The sequence below is a fragment of the Musa acuminata genome, chromosome BXJ3-4 (assembly GCF_036884655.1).
Source record: "Musa acuminata AAA Group cultivar baxijiao chromosome BXJ3-4, Cavendish_Baxijiao_AAA, whole genome shotgun sequence".
Taxonomy (NCBI): domain Eukaryota; kingdom Viridiplantae; phylum Streptophyta; class Magnoliopsida; order Zingiberales; family Musaceae; genus Musa; species Musa acuminata.
Genome location: NC_088352.1, coordinates 33695451 through 33719246, shown reverse-complemented (window position 1 = coordinate 33719246; position 23796 = coordinate 33695451). Strand labels below are relative to the sequence as shown.

The following is a 23796-nucleotide window of genomic DNA, read 5'->3' as shown; positions in this document are numbered from 1 at the left end:
CGGCGAGAGATTTGACTCGTGAGATGAGCGAATGAATAAAACGACTGGTTACGCAGCGAGTGGAGATGGCTTGGATATCACGTATTGCGCTGCCTTAGTCAATTTAAATTATATATCGTGGGCCATCGCATTGAATGCAAAGTCACCTGTATATGTTGGAAAATAAGAAAAGGTCACTCCAGAATTATACAGATACTATATATCCAACGAGTTATAGCCCGTACTAAATTTGTTTCACAGACTAGAATATTAGTTGGTGAAGGTGGACACACTAATGAGATTGATAGTGAAAAGAAACTGTGAAAGGTCCATGACAAGATTAACGCAGGTAAGAATAGTACTTACTAGTTAGAATCTATATGATGTTAAGTTGACCTTGTTTTGCCTCCAAATTAATCTTTTTAATGCATGCACATGCATAATGGATAAAAGAAAACCATTTGGATTATGATACGCTAGAAAGCTTCTTGTTCGTTTGGACATGTAGATTACTTTCGTCGGTCTCGGAGTTTCATTATTCTCTTGCTGCTGGCAGGATGAAGGTCCTGCAAAGGATTGCTACAACGTCGGCATATATCCATTCACCTCCATCTTCCTCATCGGATACTGCTTCCTACCGGCACTCTCGCTGTTATCCGGGCAGTTCATCGTGCAGACTCTCAGCGTGGCCTACCTCATCCACCTGCTCGTCATCACCCTGATACTGTGTCTGCTGGCCATGCTCGACATCCGGTGGTCTGGAATCTCGCTCGAAGATTGGTGGCGCAACGAGCAGTTCTGGCTCAATGGCGGTACCAGCGCTCACCTTGCAGCCGTGATTCAAGGGTTGCTGAAGGTGATCGCCGGCATAGAGATCTCATTCACGCTCACCTCAAAGTCAGCTGCCGACGATGGAGACGCTGACCTCTACGTGGTGAAGTGGACGTCGCTGAAGATACCTCCGCTCACCATAATAATGGTGAACCCGATCGCCATCGCGGTCGGGGTGAGCCGGACAATGGACGACGTGATCCCTCAGTGGAGCAAGCTGTTGGCAGGGTTGTTCTTCAGCTTCTGGGTGCTTGCTCATCTCTATCCGTTTGCAAAGGGACTAATGGGGAGGACACCGACGATCGTTTACCTGTGGTCGGGGTTCATCGTCATCACTATCTCACTGCTGCGGGTGGTCATCAGTCCTCCGTCGGCGAACTCGCAGATCGGCGGATCATACACGTTCCCTTGACTCATTCACTGCACTCGCGTGCCGTCTGACCTTGTCTATCGATGATGGTTGTTCTGTCACTTCCTGGATCATCACATATCCTTTGTACCCGATGAGGCAGCAGCTGTGGCTTTGGAAGGAGGAGATGGTACAGGTCTTGATATCCTCCTTTGTGAAGATCTCTGTTTCATTGTGTTCAGAAGTTGCAGTTCATATGTCAGATTAAATCATGATGTAGATAAGCAAAATATACCATCAGTTTCTTTGTACATTCATCTACTTCTTGCCTCAGTGTGCAAGGTATGTTAAAGACAGACTTGAGGCTTGATAGCTGAAACGATTCGAATAGAGACAAAGATCACAAGCCGATCCAATTAAAACACATGTAGCAGACATATTGTAGCACTCCAAATAGGGGAAGTTCCATGTCGGACACACTGTTGCGTTTGGATTAAGCCCGGGTCAACTCAGCACAACCGTTGAACTCTCGATACCGGCTACGCCTACATGTGTACCCATCTTAGTACGTACGAGACCACCACGTAGACTAAAGGCTACTCCAGTTTTGTCCACGAAAAAACCAGTGGATTCCGACTTTGCCCTTCTCCTCTGCTCCTCGATCTTCCTCCTCCCCTTCCTCGCTCTCCTCTCCCCTCGAAGATCGACGAGCGGGATCGCCGGACCGAGAACTTGCGCTGTAGTTTGGTCCGTGGTCTCGCTTTGAGCTCCGATTTGTCCTGCAAGAGTGTTATTTTTTATGTAAGTAACAACGTCTTTCACCATTGAACGGCTCCGACGTGTTCATTTTGGGCGAGACCCTCTTGGATTCCCAGCTTCGAGTTTCTTCATTATGTTTTTCTGCTCAAGATTGGATTTTTATGCTGCTTTCTCAAAGTTTCGAACTAGTTAGGGTTTTGTAGCGAGATCTGAGCCGGAATTTAGTGGCTTAGGAAGTGGCTGTTCGCAATTCGGCCGGCGGTGTGGAGGATCTTCGCTCGCTGAAATGGCTTGAGAGAGAAAATAAGATGGCTTGAGAAGGGAAGGGTAGAACCAGCGGAATAGACCGCAATACGTTGTGGTAGACGGATATACTGGACAATGGGAGGCCGCGAGACAGATACCAAGGGGTCGAAGACATCTGCTGCGCAGGTAATGCGTTCTACTTTTACAATTGCGAACTGGGTCTCTTTGCTCCTAATCTAGAGTAAAAAATCTTCGATTTTTTTCCCCTAATTTCTATATGTTCTGGTTTTACCTTGTTCAGGAGCAGCCACCGGCCACAAGCGCCAGACCCAGCGTTTCAGTCTATCCGGAATGGTCTGGATTTCAGGTGATAACTGGAATTTCCTCATCTCATTGATAAATGTTGCTAATTCACAGAATAGATTTGTCTTCAGATGTCATCATGACTTTATAATTTTTCATCTGAGTTGAATAGGCATACTCACCGATGCTTCCACATGGCTTCTTCCATTCCCCCATGGTATCGAGTCCTCAGGCTCATCCTTACATGTGGGGAGCACAGGTGGTTTTTCTTTAATATCTATTTTCCTTTTTTTTGCTCTCAATTATTAGATGCTATTGTTTAAGACTTTTTTTAGTAGCTGGATCGATTGTGTTTGCCTATGTCTGAGGAGTTCAGGTATAAAGGGTGATATCTTGAATTTGGAAACTCAGAACGTGGCAAAAATTGTTTGGCGGTCCAACTTTTGTTCATTCCATATGAGGCCATTTCTGTCATCAGAAGAGAAGAGTTGATTATGGCATACCAAAAAAGTCTCATAAAACAATATTGATGCATGAGTAGAGATGTAAACTATCTAGCGTGGAGGTAGTGTGTTGATTCAGAGAAGTAACAGTCAATACCTGATTTAAAAGTGTATTTTGCTTTGTGCTGATCCCATCAACGGCTTTTAGTCTGTGTTCCAAAAGATTATGAATGGTTCTGATTTATGCCATGGGATGATATCATCATTATGTATGTCTACAGTGACATTCTTGCCTTCTCATCTAGTTTGTTTCTGCATTGGCTAATAAAGTTTTGTCATGTTAAACTGTTAGCCTGCTGTAGTCCTAGTTTAAATTTTGAATACCTACTGTCAAAGGAGGATAATATTGATACCTTCAAATGACTGTCAAGTGATTTTTATTCATGTTGTTGCATCTCAATTATGTACATTAGTGGAATGTATTTATAAGGATTATTTTCGTTTTGCAGCAATTTATGCCAACCTATGGGACCCCACCTCCTCCATATGTGATGTATCCTCATGGAGTATATCCACATCCATCTGTTCCACCAGTACATCTTGTTAGAACATGACTGAACCATGAATCATTCCTTTGAAAAGCAAGACTTGCTTTTGCAAGATTCCACTAATTGACTTTTCCACCAATCTCTGAGCAGGGTTTGCACCCATTTAGTCCGTATGCAACTACTTCTTCAAATGGTAATGCTGAAGCTTGTGTGAGTTGCCTGCTAACCCACACTGTCGAATCTCTTATTGTCCAAAAGTTGGTGCAATGGTAATGAATCCTGCGAACACCTGCTTTTTCATCTAACAGGGGAGTGTGCCTGCAAGCACAGGAGATGCAAAATCATCTGAGGGTAAAGAAAGGATTCCCATTCAAAGATCAAAGGGAAGTCTTGGAAGTTTGAATATGATAACAGGAAAGAAGGACAATGAGCTCGATAAAACATCAGGAGCAGCTAATGGAGTGCTATCACCAAGGTAAAGATGTAACGTCCTGATTATTTTCAATCATCGTCATGATGCTCCATGTACTAGCTCTTTTGAGCCTTTTGATTCAAGTATTTATATTGTTGATGTGAATCTATTGTTTTTAGCAGTGACAGTGGAAATGAAGATTCAAGTGAAAGAAGTGATGCTTACTCTCTGACTGTGAGTCATCCCTTATGTAATGCTTTCTTGAAGTTCGTGGAAAAGAAAACAAGTTCTACAGCCTAAAGTTGAAACATATTTAGATCAAGTGTTCCAACGATAAAACTAATACTAATAACTATATTTTCCATGGAGATGATAAACATGAAGTTAGAAAAATATGAAAGAAAGTTAATGAAGGATTAAGTATATTAAATATACACAATTTATGTTTCAAGCATAATTAAGTTAATGATATACATAAAATTCAACTGAATATCACCAAGTTTTAATTTTATAATGGTATATATGTATTTTTAAAGATGAGATGGTAAATGTAGTATTTTTTTAGAGGTTTTGGATGGTATATATATGTAAAAACTCCTAAACTTTGAATCTGAGCTTGGTCAGATCTTTTGCAATGAGGCCCATGTTAGGTCATAAAGAAGTTGTCTAATATATCTCTGATTTGTTTATAAGCATGATAAATGAGGTCATACATAAAAAAATCTCTCCCATGTGTTGTGATCTCCCTAGGAGTAACATACTTGGTTTTAAAGAGGTTCTAGCATCTTATCAATGGACAGAAATGTTGGACCCATCAAGGTAATAACCCTATTCTTAGGATATTTGACTTATTGTTTTTATTGGATCTGACAAATTTTGACCCAGAATTTATATTTTCTGGCTATCCATCTTCCTTTTGCTTTTCAATTTCTCACTCATCAATTATCTTCTCAAGCATGCATGTTGTGTAGAAATACCAGTCGTTGATATATGTTTGGAAGCATTCTCTTTCTAATAGCCTGTCAAAAGTTTGTTAAATGATTCTTGAGTAGGTCAAGTATTAATGGTGTACAAATTGTGTAGGACTCAGAACCAAAGACTGGTGTTGGACAAAGGCCTCCGGATGGTAGGCATTATAAATTGTTGTACCACCTAGTTAATCTGATGAATATAATGTCCATAACATTTTATCCATGTATAATTGCAGAGACATCCCAGAATGGAACAAGGGGCATAATGACTGCACAGTCACACGCAACATTACATCAGACAATGCAAATAATGCCTATGCTAGCAGCTGGAGTACCTGGAGTGGTTTCTGGTCCCACTACAAACTTGAATATAGGGATGGACTACTGGACTGCCTCAATGCCATCTGCCATTTCTCCATTGCATGGTAAGGTTTCTGCAACAGCAACCACAGGAGCTATGGTTCCTGGTTCACTTGTTGAAGCCAGCAAAAGGGTTCCATCAGAGATTTGGCTACAGGTCTTTTCTCATCCTTCATCCTGGTTATTTAATTTTATGTATTAGCCACCAATTCATTGCATAAGATGTTTTAACTCACTGTAAGATCATAATCTATTTTACTGTTCTGAGTTTAAATGAACATTTTACTTGCTGATGTTCAAATAGTATGTGCCACGAGTTTTCAAAGCTTTCATGCCCATTTCATGTGGAAAGATTCTCACATGTGCCTTGGAATGTATGCCATATCATATGAATATACTGCTAAGTGGTTTATACTTCTTCAACGTGTGTTGGATTCTTGGCATTTATTGGAAGATCATATGAAAATCTTGCTACTTGGTGGATATTTGAATATTGACTTGTGAACTGTTGGACTATCTGAGCTTTCTCATGGCCAACTCTTATGGTCCATTCGGTGCTACTATCTTATTCCCAAGATTATATGAGCTTTTTGTTCCATTTAATAATATGCTTAGGGCCATATTGTTGTGTAGAATAATCTATTCTTGTTAATTAATCTAGCTTTACTTACAAGATTTTAACTACAGTTATTTTTCAATCAGTTTAATAAAATAAAAGATATTATGATTGGTATGTACTATTTTATTATTAAATTCTTGCCCTATCATGTCCTACTTTTTTTGAAACTTCCATCTTTGTCATGTCATATTTGTATCCTGTATCCCTAGAAAAGATTCATGCTGCTGTTAAACTGCTCTTTAGCTAATCAACTGCTTTCTGGCAGGGTTTTTTCTCTCTGTTGTTTGAAAATGGTGTCTGACTGTAGATTGGCTATATTTTCCATTCGTCGTTAGACAACATATATAATGAACTGCTCTAACTGGCATGTCCATGAGTGAAGATTAACCTTAATGGTTTTCCCGTCAATGGAATGAGATATTTCAAACAGATCTGTAGGTAAATGTTCCAACATTTGATCTGATAATAGGCACTATGACATTTCACAAGTGTTTTATTTTCATAACAGGGATTTGATACCATATTCCATTCTGCTGTATGCTGAACAAGTTATTGTTTTTTGTTGTTTATTTGTTGCTCTGGTAATCCTAGAGTTATTCATGTAGCATGAAGCCTGAATTAATGTAACTAACATTAAGACATAAATGACATGAGAATCCTTGGATATTCCCTCTTTGACCTCATCGGTATGTTTGATGTCCTTTGTTCATCATATGCCTTTTGTCTTCTCAGAGGCCTGTGATGCTATAAATTTGTTTCTGGTTTTCTTTTCTTGTAACCTTTTAGTCTATTCTGCAACACACAACACCTTGACTTTCAACTTTTTTGTTGTTTAAATGTATGATCATTGGTGAATTTAGGATGAAAGAGAACTGAAAAGGCAAAGAAGAAAGCAGTCAAACAGGGAATCTGCACGTCGATCAAGGTTGCGCAAGCAGGTATAGTGTGTATAGTGGAAACTGAGCTGTTTGAAGAACATTTGGTGGACGATTGTCATGGCTAATGGGTTGTTACTTCCAGGCAGAGTACGAAGAATTGGCACAGCGTGTTGAGGTTCTAAAAGAGGAGAATAGTGCCCTCAGAGCAGAAGTAGACCGAATCAAGAAAGAATATGATGGACTTATTGCTCAGAATGGCTCTCTGCAGGTATTGAACTTCGCCACCGTTTGCTACCTCTTCTCTGCTTGTGATACGTAAGTTGCAGGAATGATATTCCATCTTTTCAGGAGAGAACTGGAGAACAAACTAAAGAAGAAGAAGATGCAATAATCAAGAAATGCAACCAATGCGCTGAAGACAACACCAAGAGGAACTTGGTTTCTGACCCACAAGCAGGGCAATCAGATGATAAGCAGGGTGGTCAGTGAGATTGCAACTGCTTTGTACCATTTCCTCAAACCTAACCCTGACTAGACCTCGACAGTGTCCGATGTTTTAGTAGACGGACATAAAATTGATGCAGTTGCTAATTTATGGTTCCATGTTGTCTATATGGACATCTCATCATGGCTGCTCACATGAAATGGTCTTGGCTGATCTTTTAGCAGTCAAGCCAAGCAGCGTGTATAGTGCTGGAATCAATTGGCTCTTCATTTTGAGCAAGGATAGGTACTTTCATCCACACTAGAAGGATATGGGTATTGTTACTGATACGTGATTGGAGTATTGGATAGCTAAAAGTGCTTTCCTATGACAATTAAGTTGTTTTATGTATTGTCCTTGTTGGACAAAACTATGAAGCTTGTGTGTACGCTATTCTTAGATGTAATGGACTTCTCCAAGAGTTTACTGCTCCCTTTGTTGGGTCTTTATATGTATGTGAAAGCCTTATAACTCCTTTGGCTGAATCTGAGTTCTCATCGGCTGCAATCCCAATTTTACTGTTTTCAGCCACTCTCTAAGGTTGCAGGTCAAATGCAAACTCTGTAGATTCTCCAAGGTGGGCAACTTAGACCTCATAAATCACTGTGTTAAGGGCACACAATCAACAGTGCATCATAAAGTCTGCCAGCATTACGAATCTGAAAGTTGCAGAGCCACCAAATAATTTCAAGACTCTTACTTCTTCTCATAGTGCAACCGACTAAAATGTATACTGTAATCTGACATTGTCTAAAATGTTAGACAACGAACAAATAATGTCAACGAAATTGACTCAGCTGAGAATAATGAATGTACAAATCTCAATCTCTTGCCCTAAACTCTAGCAACAATTACAAGAGAAAAAAACTGGGATATATGGATCATGTCACTGCCCACAATATCTAAAATCTCCTCAAGTAATCACAACAAGAGTCTACTGCAGATTTGATCTAACCTGAGATGAGAACACTACTAGATGATTGAGAACAGCCTCTCTACGTTGTCCTTGTCTTCTTCTTTTTCTTTCTTTTCCTTTTCTGCCTTGTTTTCTCCATTTTCTTTGGAATCTCGTGGCTCTGTTCTTCTCCCACGTTGCTGCCCTATTTAAGCATTTTTTTGCCTCCAAAACGTAGCCACCACACCCCTCTAATCTTAATTAGGGTTAGGTTAAGATGGGGTATGGGCTGCCCAAGCCCACTATGGGCTGAATCTATGGGTTGCCAGCCCTATAACCTCCCCCTTCAGCCCATAAGGGAGGCTATCCCATGACTCCTCAATGTGAAGCCATGTCGATCAGCTGTCGGCATATCTCCTATCTTTCTTTTGGTAAGGTCTTCATCAACATGTCTGCTCCGTTGTCATCTGTATAAATTTTCTGAAGCTGCAACTGCTTCTCTTCAAATACATTTCGAATCCAGTAGTATCTGACATCTATATGCTTTGACTTGGAATGAAACATTGGGTTCTTACACAAATGGATGGCACTCTGGCTATCATAATGCATCACATAATTTTTTTGTTTCAACCCCAATTCTTGTAAGAATTCTTTCATCCATAACATTTCTTTGCATACCTCTATAGTAGCAATATATTCTGCTTCTGTGGTGGAGAGAGCAATACACCTTTGTAACCTTGATTGCCATGACACAGCTCCCCCTGCAAAAGTAAGTACATAACCTGAAGTAGACTTTCTGGTATCTATATCTCTTGCCATATCTGCATCTGTATAACCTGTCAACACATGTGGTCCACCTCCAAAGCTTAAACAAACCTTAGAGCTCCCTCTAAGATATCTAAAAATCCACTTCACTATTGCCCAATGCTCTTTGCCTGGATTTGCAAGAAATCTGCTAATAACACCAACTACATATACGATGTCTGGCCTCGTACATACCATTGCATACATTAAACTTTCAACTGCTGAAGCATAAGGAACCTTTTGCATTTTCTCATTCTCCTCATCACTTGACGGACTCTGTTCTAAGCACAACTTGAAGTGACCTGCAAGAGGAGAACCAACTGGTTTTGCATTGCTCATACTGAATCTTTCCAATATCTTCTCGATGTATTTCTCCTGTGACAACCAAATCTTCTTATTTTTCCTATCACGGGAAATCTGCATATCTAGTATTTGCTTTGCTGGCCTCATGTCCTTCATTGTAAAAGACTCACTCAGTTCCTTCTTCAACCTGTCAATTTTAGACATATCTTTCCTAAGAATAAGCATGTCATCAACATAAAGTAAGAGAATAATAAAATTCTCACCAAACCATTTGATATACACACAATGATCTGAAGTCGTTCTTTTGTATCCATTTTCTATCATAAATGAATCAAACTTTGTACCATTGTCTTGGAGCTTGCCTTAGCCTATACACGCTCTTCTTCAATTTGCAGACAAAGTTCTCTTTACCTTTAACTTTGAAGCCTTCTAGCTGCTCTATATAAATTTCCTCCTTCAAATCCCCATGAAGGAAAGCTGTCTTCACATATAACTGTTCAACCTCCAAGTCCTGGCTAGCAGCAATACTAAGAGCAACACGAATAGAAGACATTTTAACAACAGGAGAAAAAATCTCTTCAAAGTCAATACACTTCTTTTGACCAAAGCCTTTCACAACCAATCTAGCTTTGTACTTTGGTTGAGAACAATATTCTTGAGTCTTTAACCTGAAAACCCACTTGTTCTTCAAGGCCTTCATTCCATTTGGTAGTAGTACCAAATCATAAGTGTGGTTCTTCTAAAGAGCATCCATCTCTTCCTACATAGCAACTAACCACTTCTCTTTCTGCTCACTTTCAACTGCTTCCTGGTAACTCTCTGGTTCACCTGCATCAGTAAACATCACATACTCATCTATAGAGTATCTTCTGGAAGGTTGACGTTGCCTAGAAGATCTTCTCAATTGAGGTTCTGTTGGAACTTGCTCTCCTACTTCTTCTTGCTCAACATGTCCTGTAGGTAGATCTGTTGGGAAATCATAGGGGGCGACATTATATGCGCAGCGGAAGAACAAGAAAACAAAAATCCCCGATTCCCAAAAGATGTTCATCGTCGTGCGAAGATTGGTGCGCAAAAATCCGCAAAACACAAAACTGCGTATATTGATTGTGTTACCTAGGGAGATCGTATATCCCTGTTTCCTTGCAGATCCTTAGGAGAGGGTGAAGGAGGTCAAGCGTCCTCCTCTCTAGCGGTGATCCACACAGCAGGGTTGCGACGACGCTCCTCAAAACTCCAGGCCTACTCTGAGGGGAGAGGGAGAGGAGAATAGGAAGGGCAAGCAAAGACTCTAGCCTATGAGGCTGTGAATCCCTCCTATTTATAGAGATCCCGTGTCAAAACCCTAATGGGTCCTTTCCCTAGTGGGTATTGGATCTGCATCCAATAAGACAAGGGCTCCGTCGGATATCTCATATCCGAACCTCTACTCATCGCAATGCCTACCATATGTGTGTGACCCTCTAGGCCCAATATCGAGCTGGCCGTGAGTCATACCTGTCAGAACTCCTTCTAACTCAGTGAATTATTATCTCTGTAATAATTCACTCGACTCATCGACTACGGAAGTACTAGGCCACTACGCCGTAGTCCCCAGACGATACAGGGGAATCCAATCCATTGGACCTGTCTGTCCTCAGTTACCATGTACCTATAGTCCCTCATCCATCTAATATCCCAGAGACCGTATATCGAGCATGGTGCTGTCAGACCCATACGGTTTCTACTCGAGTCTCGCTCTAATCGGATTCTCCCGGAGAACTCTTTCTCTCTCAACCCGAATGACCCTGGCCAGGGATTTGTCTGAGCAAGAACACATGGGATATTCCTCTCATGATACCGAGAGTGGATGATCCTCTATCGACACTCAATAGCCCTCGTAAGGTCGACTACCACTCCCAATGACCAGCTGTACTAGATCTGGGAACAGCCAAACCTATAAGTCTGGTATCAAAGAGTGGAGCACTCATACAGGACATCCTTGGTGTCTCAAGTCTAAGAACCAGATACACCACTAGGACTACGGAATCGTTGTCTGACAATAAGGCATCATCAACCATCCAGCATTCCGTAAGCGGATCAATCAGTGAACTCATTCTCCAATGAGCACCTGTATTGTATCCCTAGTGTCCCTACACGAGCAGCTATGAGACCAGCTGCATCCATCATATGGACGGGTATATAGCACACCAGTCTATCCGGTTATCACGATGTCCCTCTCGAGTAACCTATGACCGGGATTATTTAGGATATGTGTTTAAAGGTGAATCGATCTCATTATCGTGATCTCATCACGATCCGATTCCCATTGCACAAATCCAAGGACATCACAATATATATGCATTTATGCAATAGTTATAAAGTGATATACGCCAAAATATAATAAGCAAAAAGATTCTGTATCAAGTCACACGTGCCATCACTCACGTGATTGGCTTGCTGGGCACTTATGACTAGCAATCTCCCACTTGACCTAAAGCCAATCACCTATGTGTCTGATCCCCATCAGACCCCTGTGACGCTCAAAGACAAAATGAGACAACGGCTTTGTCAGTGGATCTGCAATGTTATCTTCGGATGGAACTCTTTCCACTGCTACATCTCCTCGGGTTACGATCTCTCTTATAAGCTGGAACCTCCTCAGAACACTTCTGATAAGACCCGGGTTCCCTTATTTGAGTAATCACCCCATAGTGGTCGCAATATAAGGAAGTCGACTTGTCGCTATCTGTATCGACTCCCAAACTCCCTCCTTTGCTGCATCTAATGCGGCAATGTACTCCGTCTCTGTGGTCGAGTCAGCAGTGGTATCTTGCTTGGAACTCTTCCTGCACACTGCTCCTCCATTCAAGATGTACACATACCTTGAATTCGACTTGCTATCATCGACATCAGACTGAAAACTTGAGTCAGTGTAGCCTTCAACCTTAAGGCTATTACCTCCATATACTAGTAAAAGATCCTTAGTCCTTCTCAAGTACTTAAGGATACACTTTACTGCTTTCCAGTGCTCCAAGCCTGGATCCGCCTGATACCTGCTCGTGACACTCAGAGCATGCGCTATATCAGGCCTAGTACATAGCATGGCATACATGATAGACCCTATTGCTGAGGCATAAGGTATCATATCCATGTTCGCCCTTTCTTCTGGAGTCTTTGGGGACATACTCGTAGAAAGCGATATCCCATGTCTCATCGGTATGAGACCTCTCTTGGAATTTTCCATGCCAAACCTTTTGACAATGGTTTCTATGTACCTGGACTGGGACAAGCCAAGCATCCTCTTGGATCTATCTCTATAGATTCTAATCCCCAAGATATAAGATGCTTCCCCTAAGTCCTTCATGGAGAAGTGTCTAGATAACCAAGTCTTTACTGTGGATAGCATTCCTACATCATTCCCAATGATGAGGATGTCATCCACATATAACACCAAAAAGGTGATAGCGCTCCCACTTACCTTCCTGTACACACAAGGCTCATCTTCGTTCTTAACGAAGTCATAAGATTTGATTGACTCATCAAATCTTATGTTCCAACTTCGGGAAACTTGCTTTAGTCCATAAATGGATCTAAGCAACCTACACACCTTATCTGGGCAGTTCTTGGACACGAATCCCTTAGGTTGCATCATATACACCTCTTCCTCGAGGTTCCCGTTGAGGAATGCGGTTTTCACATCCATCTGCCAGATCTCATAATCATAGTATGCTGCAATAGCCAATAGAATTTTGATGGATTTTAGCATTGCTACGGGTGAGAAAGTTTCGTCGTAGTCAACACCTTGCCTTTGACGATACCCCTTAGCCACTAGCCTTGCTTTATAGGTCTCTACCTTTCCATCTACTCCGATCTTTTTCTTAAAGATCCACTTGCAACCGATGGGTACAATACCTTCGGGCGCATCAACTAGGTTCCAAACCTTATTGGAGTACATAGAATCCATCTCAGAATTCATGGCTTCTTGCCACTTCCCGGAGTCTATACTCATAATAGCCTCCTCGTAGGTCTGAGGATCAATATCCTCTACATCCTCTGCTCTAATATGTCCCACATATCTCTCAGGAGGATGGGATACTCTATCAGACCTGCGTAAAGTTGAAACTTGTGTATTAGATACCTGAACAGACTCGGGCTGTAGAGTGGTGCTTGAGCTTGGTTCTCCAACCTCGCTCAATTCTATCATTCTCCCACTGTCTCCGTCAAGAATGTGTTCCTTCTCAAGGAACACTGCTCTCTTAGCTACAAAGACCTTTTGGTCCTCGAGATGATAGAAGTAATACCCACAAGTTTCCTTGGGGTATCCCACAAATTTACATCGCCCTGTCCTTGATTCTAACTTATTGGGGTTGTGTCTTTTAACATGGGCAGAGCAGCCCCAAATCTTAACAACCTTAAGATCAGGCTTCTTCCCTTTCCATATCTCATATGGTGTAGACACCACCGACTTAGTTGGAACTCTGTTCAGAAGGTAAGTTGCGGTTTCTAGGGCATATCCCCAGAATGAGATGGGTAGGTCAGCGAAACTCATCATGGACCGTACCATATCTAATAAAGTACGATTTCTCCTTTCAGAGACACCATTGAGCTGAGGTGTGTAAGGAGGTGTCCATTGGGATAATATCCCATGGTCCTTGAGGAACTGAGTAAACTCTGTACTTAAGTACTCACCTCCTCGATCTGATCGAAGAGTTTTGATACTCTTTCCAGTCTGGTTCTCCACCTCATTCTTATACTCTCTGAATTTCTCAAAGGCCTCGGACTTGTACTTCATTAAGTACACATATCCATACCTTGAGAAATCATCAGTAAATGTAATGAAGTAGGAGTAACCTCCAATGGCATGAGTTGACATGGGTCCACATACATCACTATGTATGAGTTCCAACAACTCAGTGGCTCTCTCTCCAGTTCCACTAAATGGAGAGTTGGTCAGTTTTCCACGAATGCAAGGCTCACAAGTTGCATATGACACATAGTCGAATGGATCTAGATATCCATCATTTAGCAACTTTTGAATCCTTCTTTCATGGATGTGACCTAGCCTACAATGCCACAGGTATGCACTGTTCACCTCATCTCGTTTCCTCTTAGACACTTACATTCATGATATGTGGAGTAGTGTCTTGCATAAACAAACCTTTATGCAATATTCCTCTCGTCAATCTCCCCTCGGCTTTGCTAGAATTTATAATAAATTGTAGATGTAATAAGCAATACTGGTATCCAATACCAATGCACTATCACAAAAATCTGCCAATTGGAGATTGATCATGAATGTACCTGAAGCTTCACCAAGCTTCAATTTCGCCCTTTCTGCAAGGTACTCTTTGCAGTTTCTCTTCCAGTGCCCATCTTTACCACAGTGGAAGCACTGGCCTTTGTCCTTTGTTGGGTCTTTCTTAGCAACCTTTGCTTTACCTTGTTTGCCCTTGCCCTTTCCCTTCTTAAGGGACCTTTCTGCTTTCCTTTTCTTTCTGGTCTCACCAGTGTAGAGAACTGGCTTCTCTTTCTTAATAGTACTCTCTGCCTCCCTCAACATATTGAGGAGCTCTGGGAGAGTCACCTCAAGCTTGTTCATATTAAAGTTCATTATGAACTGTGAAAAGGAATCTTGTAGGGACTGAAGCACAATGTCCACACACAAGTTATCCTCTAGGACCATTCCTAGACCTGTGAGTTTCTCTATCCACTCAATTATCTTTAGGACATGGTTCTGAACCGGTGTCCCCTCAGTCATCCTAGCGCGGAAAAGGCTCTTGGATATCTCATATCGTTGAGTCCTTCCCTGTTCCTCAAACAATTTACGGACATGTAGGAGAATGGATCTGGGATCCATCTTTTCATGTTGTCTCTGTAACTCTGGAGTCATAGAGCCCAACATATAGCACTGAGCAAGAGTGGAGTCATCAATGTACTTCACGTAGCGAGCGATCTCATCCTCGCTTGCCCCTTCTTTGGGCGTAGGCATCACTGTATCAAGGACGTACACGATTTTCTCCGCTGTGAGAACAATTCTCAAGTTACGGAGCCAATCCGTATAATTTGGACCAGTGAGGCGGTTGACATCAAGTATGCCACGTAAGGGATTTGAAAGCGACATTTTCTGAAAATAAAGATGTAGCAAAAATGAATAACATGCAGATTTTGCAAGAAATAAACTATCAAGATATGGACTTCTATCTTAATATGCTCCCACTATTTTACTAACGAGTCACGCGACACCCTCAGCACGTGAAACGGAAGTCTCCGACAGACTTCTAGTGGGGATCAGGATCCAATCAGCGTCTTAGTGTAACCTCGAGGGACTCGACCAATCACACTAAGCCTAAAAGGTAGACAACTCTTGCCGATCACAACTCCTTGTGATTCCCGTCCTGTTCGGCCTCCGAATCACCATGGCCTCGAGGGACTCGACCAACCATGATGCTCGGTTAAGTCAACACCTTCGTTACAAGATGAGTCTGATTTGATGATATACCCTCGAGGGACTCGACCAAGCATATCATGCCCTCAGGTCACCGGTGACATCTCTATGTCGTAAGCAAGATAGCGAATCGCGATATAGGTGAGTCTCGAGGGACTCGACCAACTCAACCTATACCGGGATTCGGTTCCTACTCATAACGATGGAAGGCCACGTGGGTCAATCTAATTGCCTCACGTTTACCGACTTAATATTATCGAGAGATGTTTCTATGATTTGGTCTCCTAATATGACATGTCACACATATACATATTTAATATATATCTACATCGCATGCAAATATATATACATATCTAGTATGTGTATAAGCAATCACACCAGATGATCATGGACCACAACCTAATATGATTAGGCCCGAGCCAGTAGGCCTAATCACTCACATCAAGATCTATGTGTGCAACGGTGCATCTCCATGCCTTGTGATCGTCCATCTCGTCCTCGTCGGTTCCGTCGACATCTTGATGCATCTCCATGCATCACGATCGTCTGTCTCGTGGGTCCCGCTATGGCATCCACGCTCCCGCTGCGCCTCCTCATGTGATTACAACTTAATCATAGGCACGCAGGCCCGACAATAAACGAGAAATATAATGGAGGTTCGCAGACCTCAATAATAATAATCACAAGTACACACATCACACGGTCCATGATCATCCGTCCACACATCATACATCACATGTATAAATAATCATCATCATGTAGGACTACTAGATAATAATAAAAATAATAATCAACTAAACCTTTTAATTAATTAATATTTTCTGAAATCAGGGATATATAGGGAATTTCTCAATTCCTAAGGGTATTTTCGTAATTTGGACAAAAGATAGAAACTGGAATTTCTCAAATTCTGAGGGGCAAAACTGTCTTTTTCCCAGAAAACCCTAATGCCCTTTCCCCTTTTCGCTGCTGCCGCCGCCGCCACCCTGCCGGCGGCGGCCTGTGCGGCGAGGGGCGGGGCGCTGCCCTCGCCTGCGGGCGGCACGCCCGCGGGCGTCGCCGCCTCCGCGGGCAGTCCTGCCGGCGAGGCAGCGCCCGCAGGCGGTGCTGCCTCGCTGGCGGCCGCCCCTGCGGGGTTTTTGCCCGTGGGAGCAGCGGCCACAGGCGCCGCTGCCCTGCGGTGCCTCAGCCCGCGCTGCTGCCCCGCGGCGCCTCTACCCGCGGGCTCAGCGGCCGCAGGCGCCTCTACCCGCGGGCTGCCAGCCCCGCCGGCCGCAAGCCTGCTGCAAGCAGACCGCCGGCCGGCTGCTGCAGACGCAGCCCCTGCGCTGCCCGCCTTCGGCTGCGCTGCACACACGCAGATCGAGGGCAGCAACTGTTGCTGCCCTTTCTTGCTTTTGCGTCAACGATTTTGACGTCAATATTCTTCCTAAACACAACACACGCAGTTCAAAACCAATCATTCGCACGAACAACCTGGCTCTGATACCACTGTTGGGAAATCATAGGGGGCGACATCATATGCGCAGCGGAAGAACAAGAAAACAAAAATCCCCGATTCCCAAAAGATGTTCATCGTCGTGCGAAGATTGGTGCGCAAAAATCCGCAAAACACAAAACTGCGTATATTGATTGTGTTACCTAGGGAGATCGTATATCCCTGTTTCCTTGCAGATCCTTAGGAGAGGGTGAAGGAGGTCAAGCGTCCTCCTCTCTAGCGGTGATCCACACAGCAGGGTTGCGACGACGCTCCTCAAAACTCCAGGCCTACTCTGAGGGGAGAGGGAGAGGAGAATAGGAAGGGCAAGCAAAGACTCTAGCCTATGAGGCTGTGAATCCCTCCTATTTATAGAGATCCCGTGTCAAAACCCTAATGGGTCCTTTCCCTAGTGGGTATTGGATCTGCATCCAATAAGACAAGGGCTCCGTCGGATATCTCATATCCGAACCTCTACTCATCGCAATGCCTACCATATGTGTGTGACCCTCTAGGCCCAATATCGAGCTGGCCGTGAGTCATACCTGTCAGAACTCCTTCTAACTCAGTGAATTATTATCTCTGTAATAATTCACTCGACTCATCGACTACGGAAGTACTAGGCCACTACGCCGTAGTCCCCAGACGATACAGGGGAATCCAATCCATTGGACCTGTCTGTCCTCAGTTACCATGTACCTATAGTCCCTCATCCATCTAATATCCCAGAGACCGTATATCGAGCATGGTGCTGTCAGACCCATACGGTTTCTACTCGAGTCTCGCTCTAATCGGATTCTCCCGGAGAACTCTTTCTCTCTCAACCCGAATGACCCTGGCCAGGGATTTGTCTGAGCAAGAACACATGGGATATTCCTCTCATGATACCGAGAGTGGATGATCCTCTATCGACACTCAATAGCCCTCGTAAGGTCGACTACCACTCCCAATGACCAGCTGTACTAGATCTGGGAACAGCCAAACCTATAAGTCTGGTATCAAAGAGTGGAGCACTCATACAGGACATCCTTGGTGTCTCAAGTCTAAGAACCAGATACACCACTAGGACTACGGAATCGTTGTCTGACAATAAGGCATCATCAACCATCCAGCATTCCGTAAGCGGATCAATCAGTGAACTCATTCTCCAATGAGCACCTGTACTGTATCCCTAGTGTCCCTACACGAGCAGCTATGAGACCAGCTGCATCCATCATATGGACGGGTATACAGCACACCAGTCTATCCGGTTATCACGATGTCCCTCTCGAGTAACCTATGACCGGGATTATTTAGGATATGTGTTTAAAGGTGAATCGATCTCATTATCGTGATCTCATCACGATCCGATTCCCATTGCACAAATCCAAGGACATCACAATATATATGCATTTATGCAATAGTTATAAAGTGATATACGCCAAAATATAATAAGCAAAAAGATTCTGTATCAAGTCACACGTGCCATCACTCACGTGATTGGCTTGCTGGGCACTTATGACTAGCAAGATCAATATTAGGCTCTACATCATCTTTCTGCACATCTCCCCCATCACCCTGATATACTGGAGGAATAACTGGATCATAATCTGCTAATCCTTCTACAGAAGTATTGGCTGGTGCCTTCTTTTTCAAATCTTCAAAAGTTTGATCCTCAAAGAAGACTACATCTCTGTTTCTAAACATCTTCTGCTTTTCTGGATCCCAAAGCTTGTAACCAAAATGATCATGTGAGTAACCAAGAAAAATACATTCTTTAGTCTTACCATCCAGCTTGGACCTCTCATTATCTGGAACATGTGCAAATGCATGACAACCAAAAACTCTCAAGTGCTTGTAAGAAACATCTTTCCCTGACCATACATGCTCTACAACATCACCATCTAGGGTTGTACATGGTGATAAGTGTTAGGATCGGAGTGGCACTAAGAGGGGGGGTGAATTAGTGCAGCGGATTAAAACGTTGATTTCGACAAATTTTTCGTACGATAAGAACGGAACTTGAAAAGCTTAACTTGAAAGCGTATTCTTAAAGTTGCGCAGCAAAGGTAATGATGAAACAAAGCAAGTAAGAAGATTTGCAGTAATGTAAATGACAATAAGAAATGCAAACCAGAGATTACGCCGTTTTTAAAGTGGTTCGGTCAAGTGACCTACATCCACTTGCGAGGCCCCTCTTCGATGAGGCTTCCACCTTCCACTAGCAAATCTCTTGAAAGTGAAGGGTGAATACCCCTCTTACAACTTTTACAAGCGGTTCACTCTCTTACAGATTTTCAACAAGAAAGAAGGAGGTGAACACTAGCAAATTGAAAACAAGACAAGCTAACACTTTTCTAAGGCTTTTCTCTCAAACACTTGCTGCTCAAAAAGTTTGTGCTCTCAGCTGAGATTTGAGGGGTATTTATAGGCCTCAAGAGGATTCAAATTTGGGCTTCAAAATTTGAATTCTCTTTGGGTTCCCGCTGTTGGAGGTGCCACCGCCCAGGGCTCGGGTGCTGGGCGGTGCCACCGCCCAGCCAGGAGGTGTCACCGCCCAGCTCTCGGGTGTTGGGCGGTGCCACCGCCCAGCCAGGAGGTGTCACCGCCCAGCTCTCGGGTGTTGGGCGGTGCCACCGCCCAGCTAGGCGGTGCCACCGCCTACAGTGTTTTCAGCCCGACTACAGTGTTTTCAGCCACTAGTTGGGCTTCAATCTTGGCTCTCTAGTTCGCTGGTTTAGCTTAATTTTTAGCCTAAACCAACTCTGACTTTGGGCCCAGTTGGCCCCTAACCAGGATATAGGATTATCTCTTAATCCTAATCCTAATTACAAGTGGACTACATAACCAAAACACATCCTAAGCAAATTTTCAACCGCGAACGTCGAGTCTTGTTCTGGCGAGCTTTCCGACGAACTTTCTGCTGACGGGCTTCTAGCAAGCTCCCGAACTTGTGATGACTTTAATGAGTAGCCGAGCCTTCTCGGTGATCTCCGTGAACCTCCGACGATCTCTTCGGCGAACTTCCGAAAATTCCGACAAGTTCCCGATTTCTTCTCGGTTGGTTCTGGCAGCATCTCCGACGATTCTTCAGACTCTTAAACGTCCATCGAACTTGACTCCGGTATTCTCGCTTTGTGTTTTCTGGTTATCGTAGTTAATCCTGCACACACAAGCAAACACTCTACTCCGATCTAGACAATTATTATAACGCAAATTGACATTCTGTTGCCCGGCACGTCATTGGTTGGCGCTTCATCCGATTCTTCGGTGCATCGTCCTCTCTTGCGGCTTGTTGCCCAATCGGCGGTTGACCTCCGCAACCCCGATATCCTTGGCGCAATTTCGCTCTCCTTGGCCCGATGCCCGATGCCCGAAGCCTTCTGCCATCCAATATCCTAACGTGATCTCCTCCGACGCAACGTCAATTCCTCCTGCATTAATTGTCTAATCCTGATCGAGTAGACCTGTATCACTCAAAATGTAGTCAAACATTTAAACACAATCAATTAGTTTCATCATCAAAATCCGAGATTCAACAATAAGTTGATAACATCAACTGTAGTCCTCAAAGTCTCATCCCAAAACCTTTTGGGTAGCTTGGCCTGTGAAAGCATACATCTGATCTTTTCCATGAGGGGTGCGGTTCATCCTCTCTGCAATTGCATTATGCTGAGGTGTACCAGGAATTGTCATCTCATGTTGGATCTCATGTGACCTGCAATAGTCATTAAACAATCCAGTATATTCACCACCATTATCTGATCTTATGCATTTCAATTTCCTTTCTGTCTCCCTTTCAACCCTAGCATGAAACTCTTTAAAGATATTAATCACCTGATCTTTAGCCTTCAAAGCATAGGCCCAAACTTTCATGAAAAAATCATCTATAAAAGTGACAAAATAAAGTGCACCACTTATACCAAGAACATCAACAGATCCACCATGAGTTTTTATCCTCAAATGACCACATACATCTGTATAAACATGATCTAAGACATGTATTTTTCTAGACAAAGCAGGACTAGCAAATGAAACTCTATGTTGTTTACCTGCTAAACAATCAATACAAGGGTTCAGATGTATACCTCTAAGGTCTGGTAATACCTCTCTCTTGGAAAGAACTTGCAGCCCCTTCTTGCTCATGTGTCCCAGTCGCCTATGCCACAACTTCATGCTGAAGTCATTTTCTATAGCATTTAACTGCTCACCATAAGCTTTAGCCTGCAACCTGTACAAAGTATGACATTTCTTTCCATTAGCTATAACAAGAGAACTCTTACTGAGCTTCCATTGTCCTTTGTGAAATCTACTTTCATAGTCTTCATCATCTAGCCTTCCAACTGAAATTAGATTCAGCCTCAAGTCAACCACATGCCTCACATCCTTAAGCACCAACTTGCAGCCATTGTTAGTCTTTAAATGGATATCACCCATGCCTATAATGTCTGTTGTGCCATAGTTGCCCATCTTGACAACACCAAAATTTTCAGACCTGTATATAGCAAAACAACTCCCTTCGTGGTGTAGCATGATAAGAAGCACCTGTGTTAATCACCCACTCAAGATCCTGACACACACAAGAAAAAATATCATCAGAAGGAGACAAAATCAAATAATCACCACCTTGCATTGTAGCTATAGTATTATCCTTTGACTCTGTAGACTCCACTTCTTTTCCCTTTTTCTTGTTCTTCTTAGGTTGCTTACATTGGTTCTTGTAATATTCTTTCTCACCACAGTTATAGCAAACAATATCTTTTCTTGATCTTGACTTGCTTCTACCCATGCGTGAACTGCTTCTAGACTTTGACCTTCCTCTATTCTCTGAGATAAGTGCTTGTGAATCATTTTGAGATATTGCCGAACTCTTTCTTCTCAACTCCTCATTCAACAAACTGTTTGTTACTTGACTCATAGTGACAACACCACCTGGCGCAGAATTACTAAGGGAAACCACTAGTGTCTCCCAACTTTCTAGTAATGAACTGAGAAGTAACAATGTCTGCAACTCATCATCGAGAGATATTTTCATAGAGGATCTCTGGTTAGTAATACTTTGTATTTCATTCAAATGTTCAGCAATAGAAGCACCCTCTCTATATTTTAGGTTCACAAGTTTTCTGATAAAAAAAGCTTTATTGCATGTTGTTTTTCTTTCATAGAGACTTTCCAACTTTTTCCAAAGAGAATATGCAGAAATTTCAGTAGAAACATAGTGAAAGACACTATCATCAAGCCACCGTCGAATAAATCCAATTATTTTTTGATCTAACATCTTTCACTCATTATCTGTGATAGTTGTGGGTTTTGCACTATCCCCCTGCAAAGGTCCATACAAATCTTTGCAATACAAGAGATCTTTCATTCTTGGTTTCCATATCATCAAATTGTTTCCATTTAAACTAATCATGCGAGAAATATTACTGGCCTTCATATTCAAATACAAAATTAAATCACCAAAACCCCTTTGCTCTGATACTAGTTGATGGGGATATAAATCAGGAATAACCTTTGTATATGAACAAATACTAGAAGATTATAATATGCAGCGGAATTAAATGGAATCACAATCAAACAGAACACCAAGATATACATGGAAAACCCCTTCAACATGAAGGGTAAAAACCATGGGGCAAACTAGAGATAATCCACTATGAGAATAATGAATGTACAAATCTCAATCTCTTGCCCTAAACCCTAGCAACAATCACAAGAGAAAAATAATGGGATACAAGGATCATGTCACTGTCCACAATATCTAAAACCTCCCCAAGTAATCACAGCAAGAGTCTATTGTAGATTTGATCTAACCTGAGATGAGAACACTGCTAGATAATTGAGAAAGCCTCTCTGCGTTGTTCTTGTCTTCTTCCCTTTTTTTCTCTTCCTTTTCTGTCTTGTTTTCTCCATTTTCTTTAGAATCTCGTGGCTCTGTTCTTCTTCTACGTTGCTGTCCTATTTAAGCATTTTTCTGTCTCCAAAGCACAGTCACCACACCCCTCTAATCTTAATTAGGGTTAGATTAAGAGGGGGTATGGGCTGTGGGCTATCAAGCCCACTATGAGCTAAATCTGTGGGATGTCAACCCAATAGGCTGGTCGTTCAACAGGATTCTAGATCTGTCTCTCCACGCGGGGTTGCAGCATTATGGCGGGATCATTAGCTTTGACAATTAAGCTTGCCTTCTTACGAGTCTTTCAATGTGGTCATCCGTTCCTTTCTATATATATATATATATATATATATATATATATATATAGGTGGCGTTTGAGGTTATGGCGACGGGAGCGAAATGAGTAGCGCCACCTCCTTCTCCGACTGGATGGGCGAAGCGATCGAGAGATCGTGCCCTTCTCTTTCGTAGTGACTCAGAAACAACATCGGGTGGCAATCACGTAGTTGGTAGTCCGCTCTCGCCGGCATCGGTTCTTCCTGAAGCCGGGTCCCACGTCGCCGACCAACCCCACCCAGTTGGCCGATTCGTCCTTGTTCCCGTTATTCCTTCCTTGATCGCGAATCAACCTCACCACCGCCATCAATCCTCCTCTCGTCACGCTCAGGTGGAAGAGAGAGATAAAGCAGAAAAAGAGAAACAGAGAGAGAGAGAAAAGAAAAAGCTTATGGGGACGTATTCAAACACGAGGAATCCACTAAAGAGGATCGTACAGTGCATGCGCTTCGCCCAATCCCATGCAACACGGCTTGTTTCGAGATAGGTGGTCCTTC

General features: G+C 42.8%; 2 protein-coding genes across 7 annotated transcripts; both read left to right on the top strand.

Moving 5' to 3' along the window:
• Positions 1 to 310: 310 nt before the first annotated feature.
• On the top strand, positions 311 to 1318 carry LOC135636399 (cellulose synthase-like protein D3). The gene is made up of 2 exons (XM_065148086.1): positions 311 to 328; positions 536 to 1318. The coding sequence occupies exons 1-2, from the start codon at positions 311 to 313 to the stop codon at positions 1220 to 1222; spliced, it is 705 nt and encodes a 234-aa protein (XP_065004158.1). The 3' UTR covers positions 1223 to 1318.
• Positions 1319 to 1745: 427 nt separating this feature from the next.
• LOC135634856 (bZIP transcription factor 1-B-like) lies at positions 1746 to 7615 on the top strand. 6 transcript variants are annotated; one of them, XM_065145528.1, is made up of 13 exons: positions 1746 to 1960; positions 2156 to 2350; positions 2466 to 2531; positions 2640 to 2726; positions 3420 to 3512; positions 3609 to 3668; positions 3767 to 3933; positions 4050 to 4104; positions 4954 to 4996; positions 5078 to 5358; positions 6681 to 6758; positions 6841 to 6966; positions 7047 to 7615. In XM_065145528.1, the coding sequence occupies exons 2-13, from the start codon at positions 2300 to 2302 to the stop codon at positions 7185 to 7187; spliced, it is 1248 nt and encodes a 415-aa protein (XP_065001600.1). In that variant the 5' UTR covers positions 1746 to 1960; positions 2156 to 2299; the 3' UTR covers positions 7188 to 7615. The 6 variants fall into 6 exon arrangements, with proteins under 6 accessions (XP_065001600.1, XP_065001597.1, XP_065001601.1 ...); XM_065145525.1 differs by having other exon boundaries at positions 2152 to 2350; XM_065145529.1 differs by having other exon boundaries at positions 2144 to 2350; positions 4053 to 4104.
• The last annotated feature ends 16181 nt before the right edge of the window (positions 7616 to 23796 follow it).

Bases quoted from the DNA above. Each gene is read 5' to 3' on its own strand.
- LOC135634856 (XM_065145528.1), top strand. From the start codon at position 2,300: ATGGGAGGCCGCGAGACAGATACCAAGGGGTCGAAGACATCTGCTGCG. The intron at 2,727-3,419 runs GTGGTTTTTCTT...TTCGTTTTGCAG, and splicing joins CTTACATGTGGGGAGCACAG to CAATTTATGCCAACCTATGG. The intron at 6,759-6,840 runs GTATAGTGTGTA...TGTTACTTCCAG, and splicing joins GATCAAGGTTGCGCAAGCAG to GCAGAGTACGAAGAATTGGC.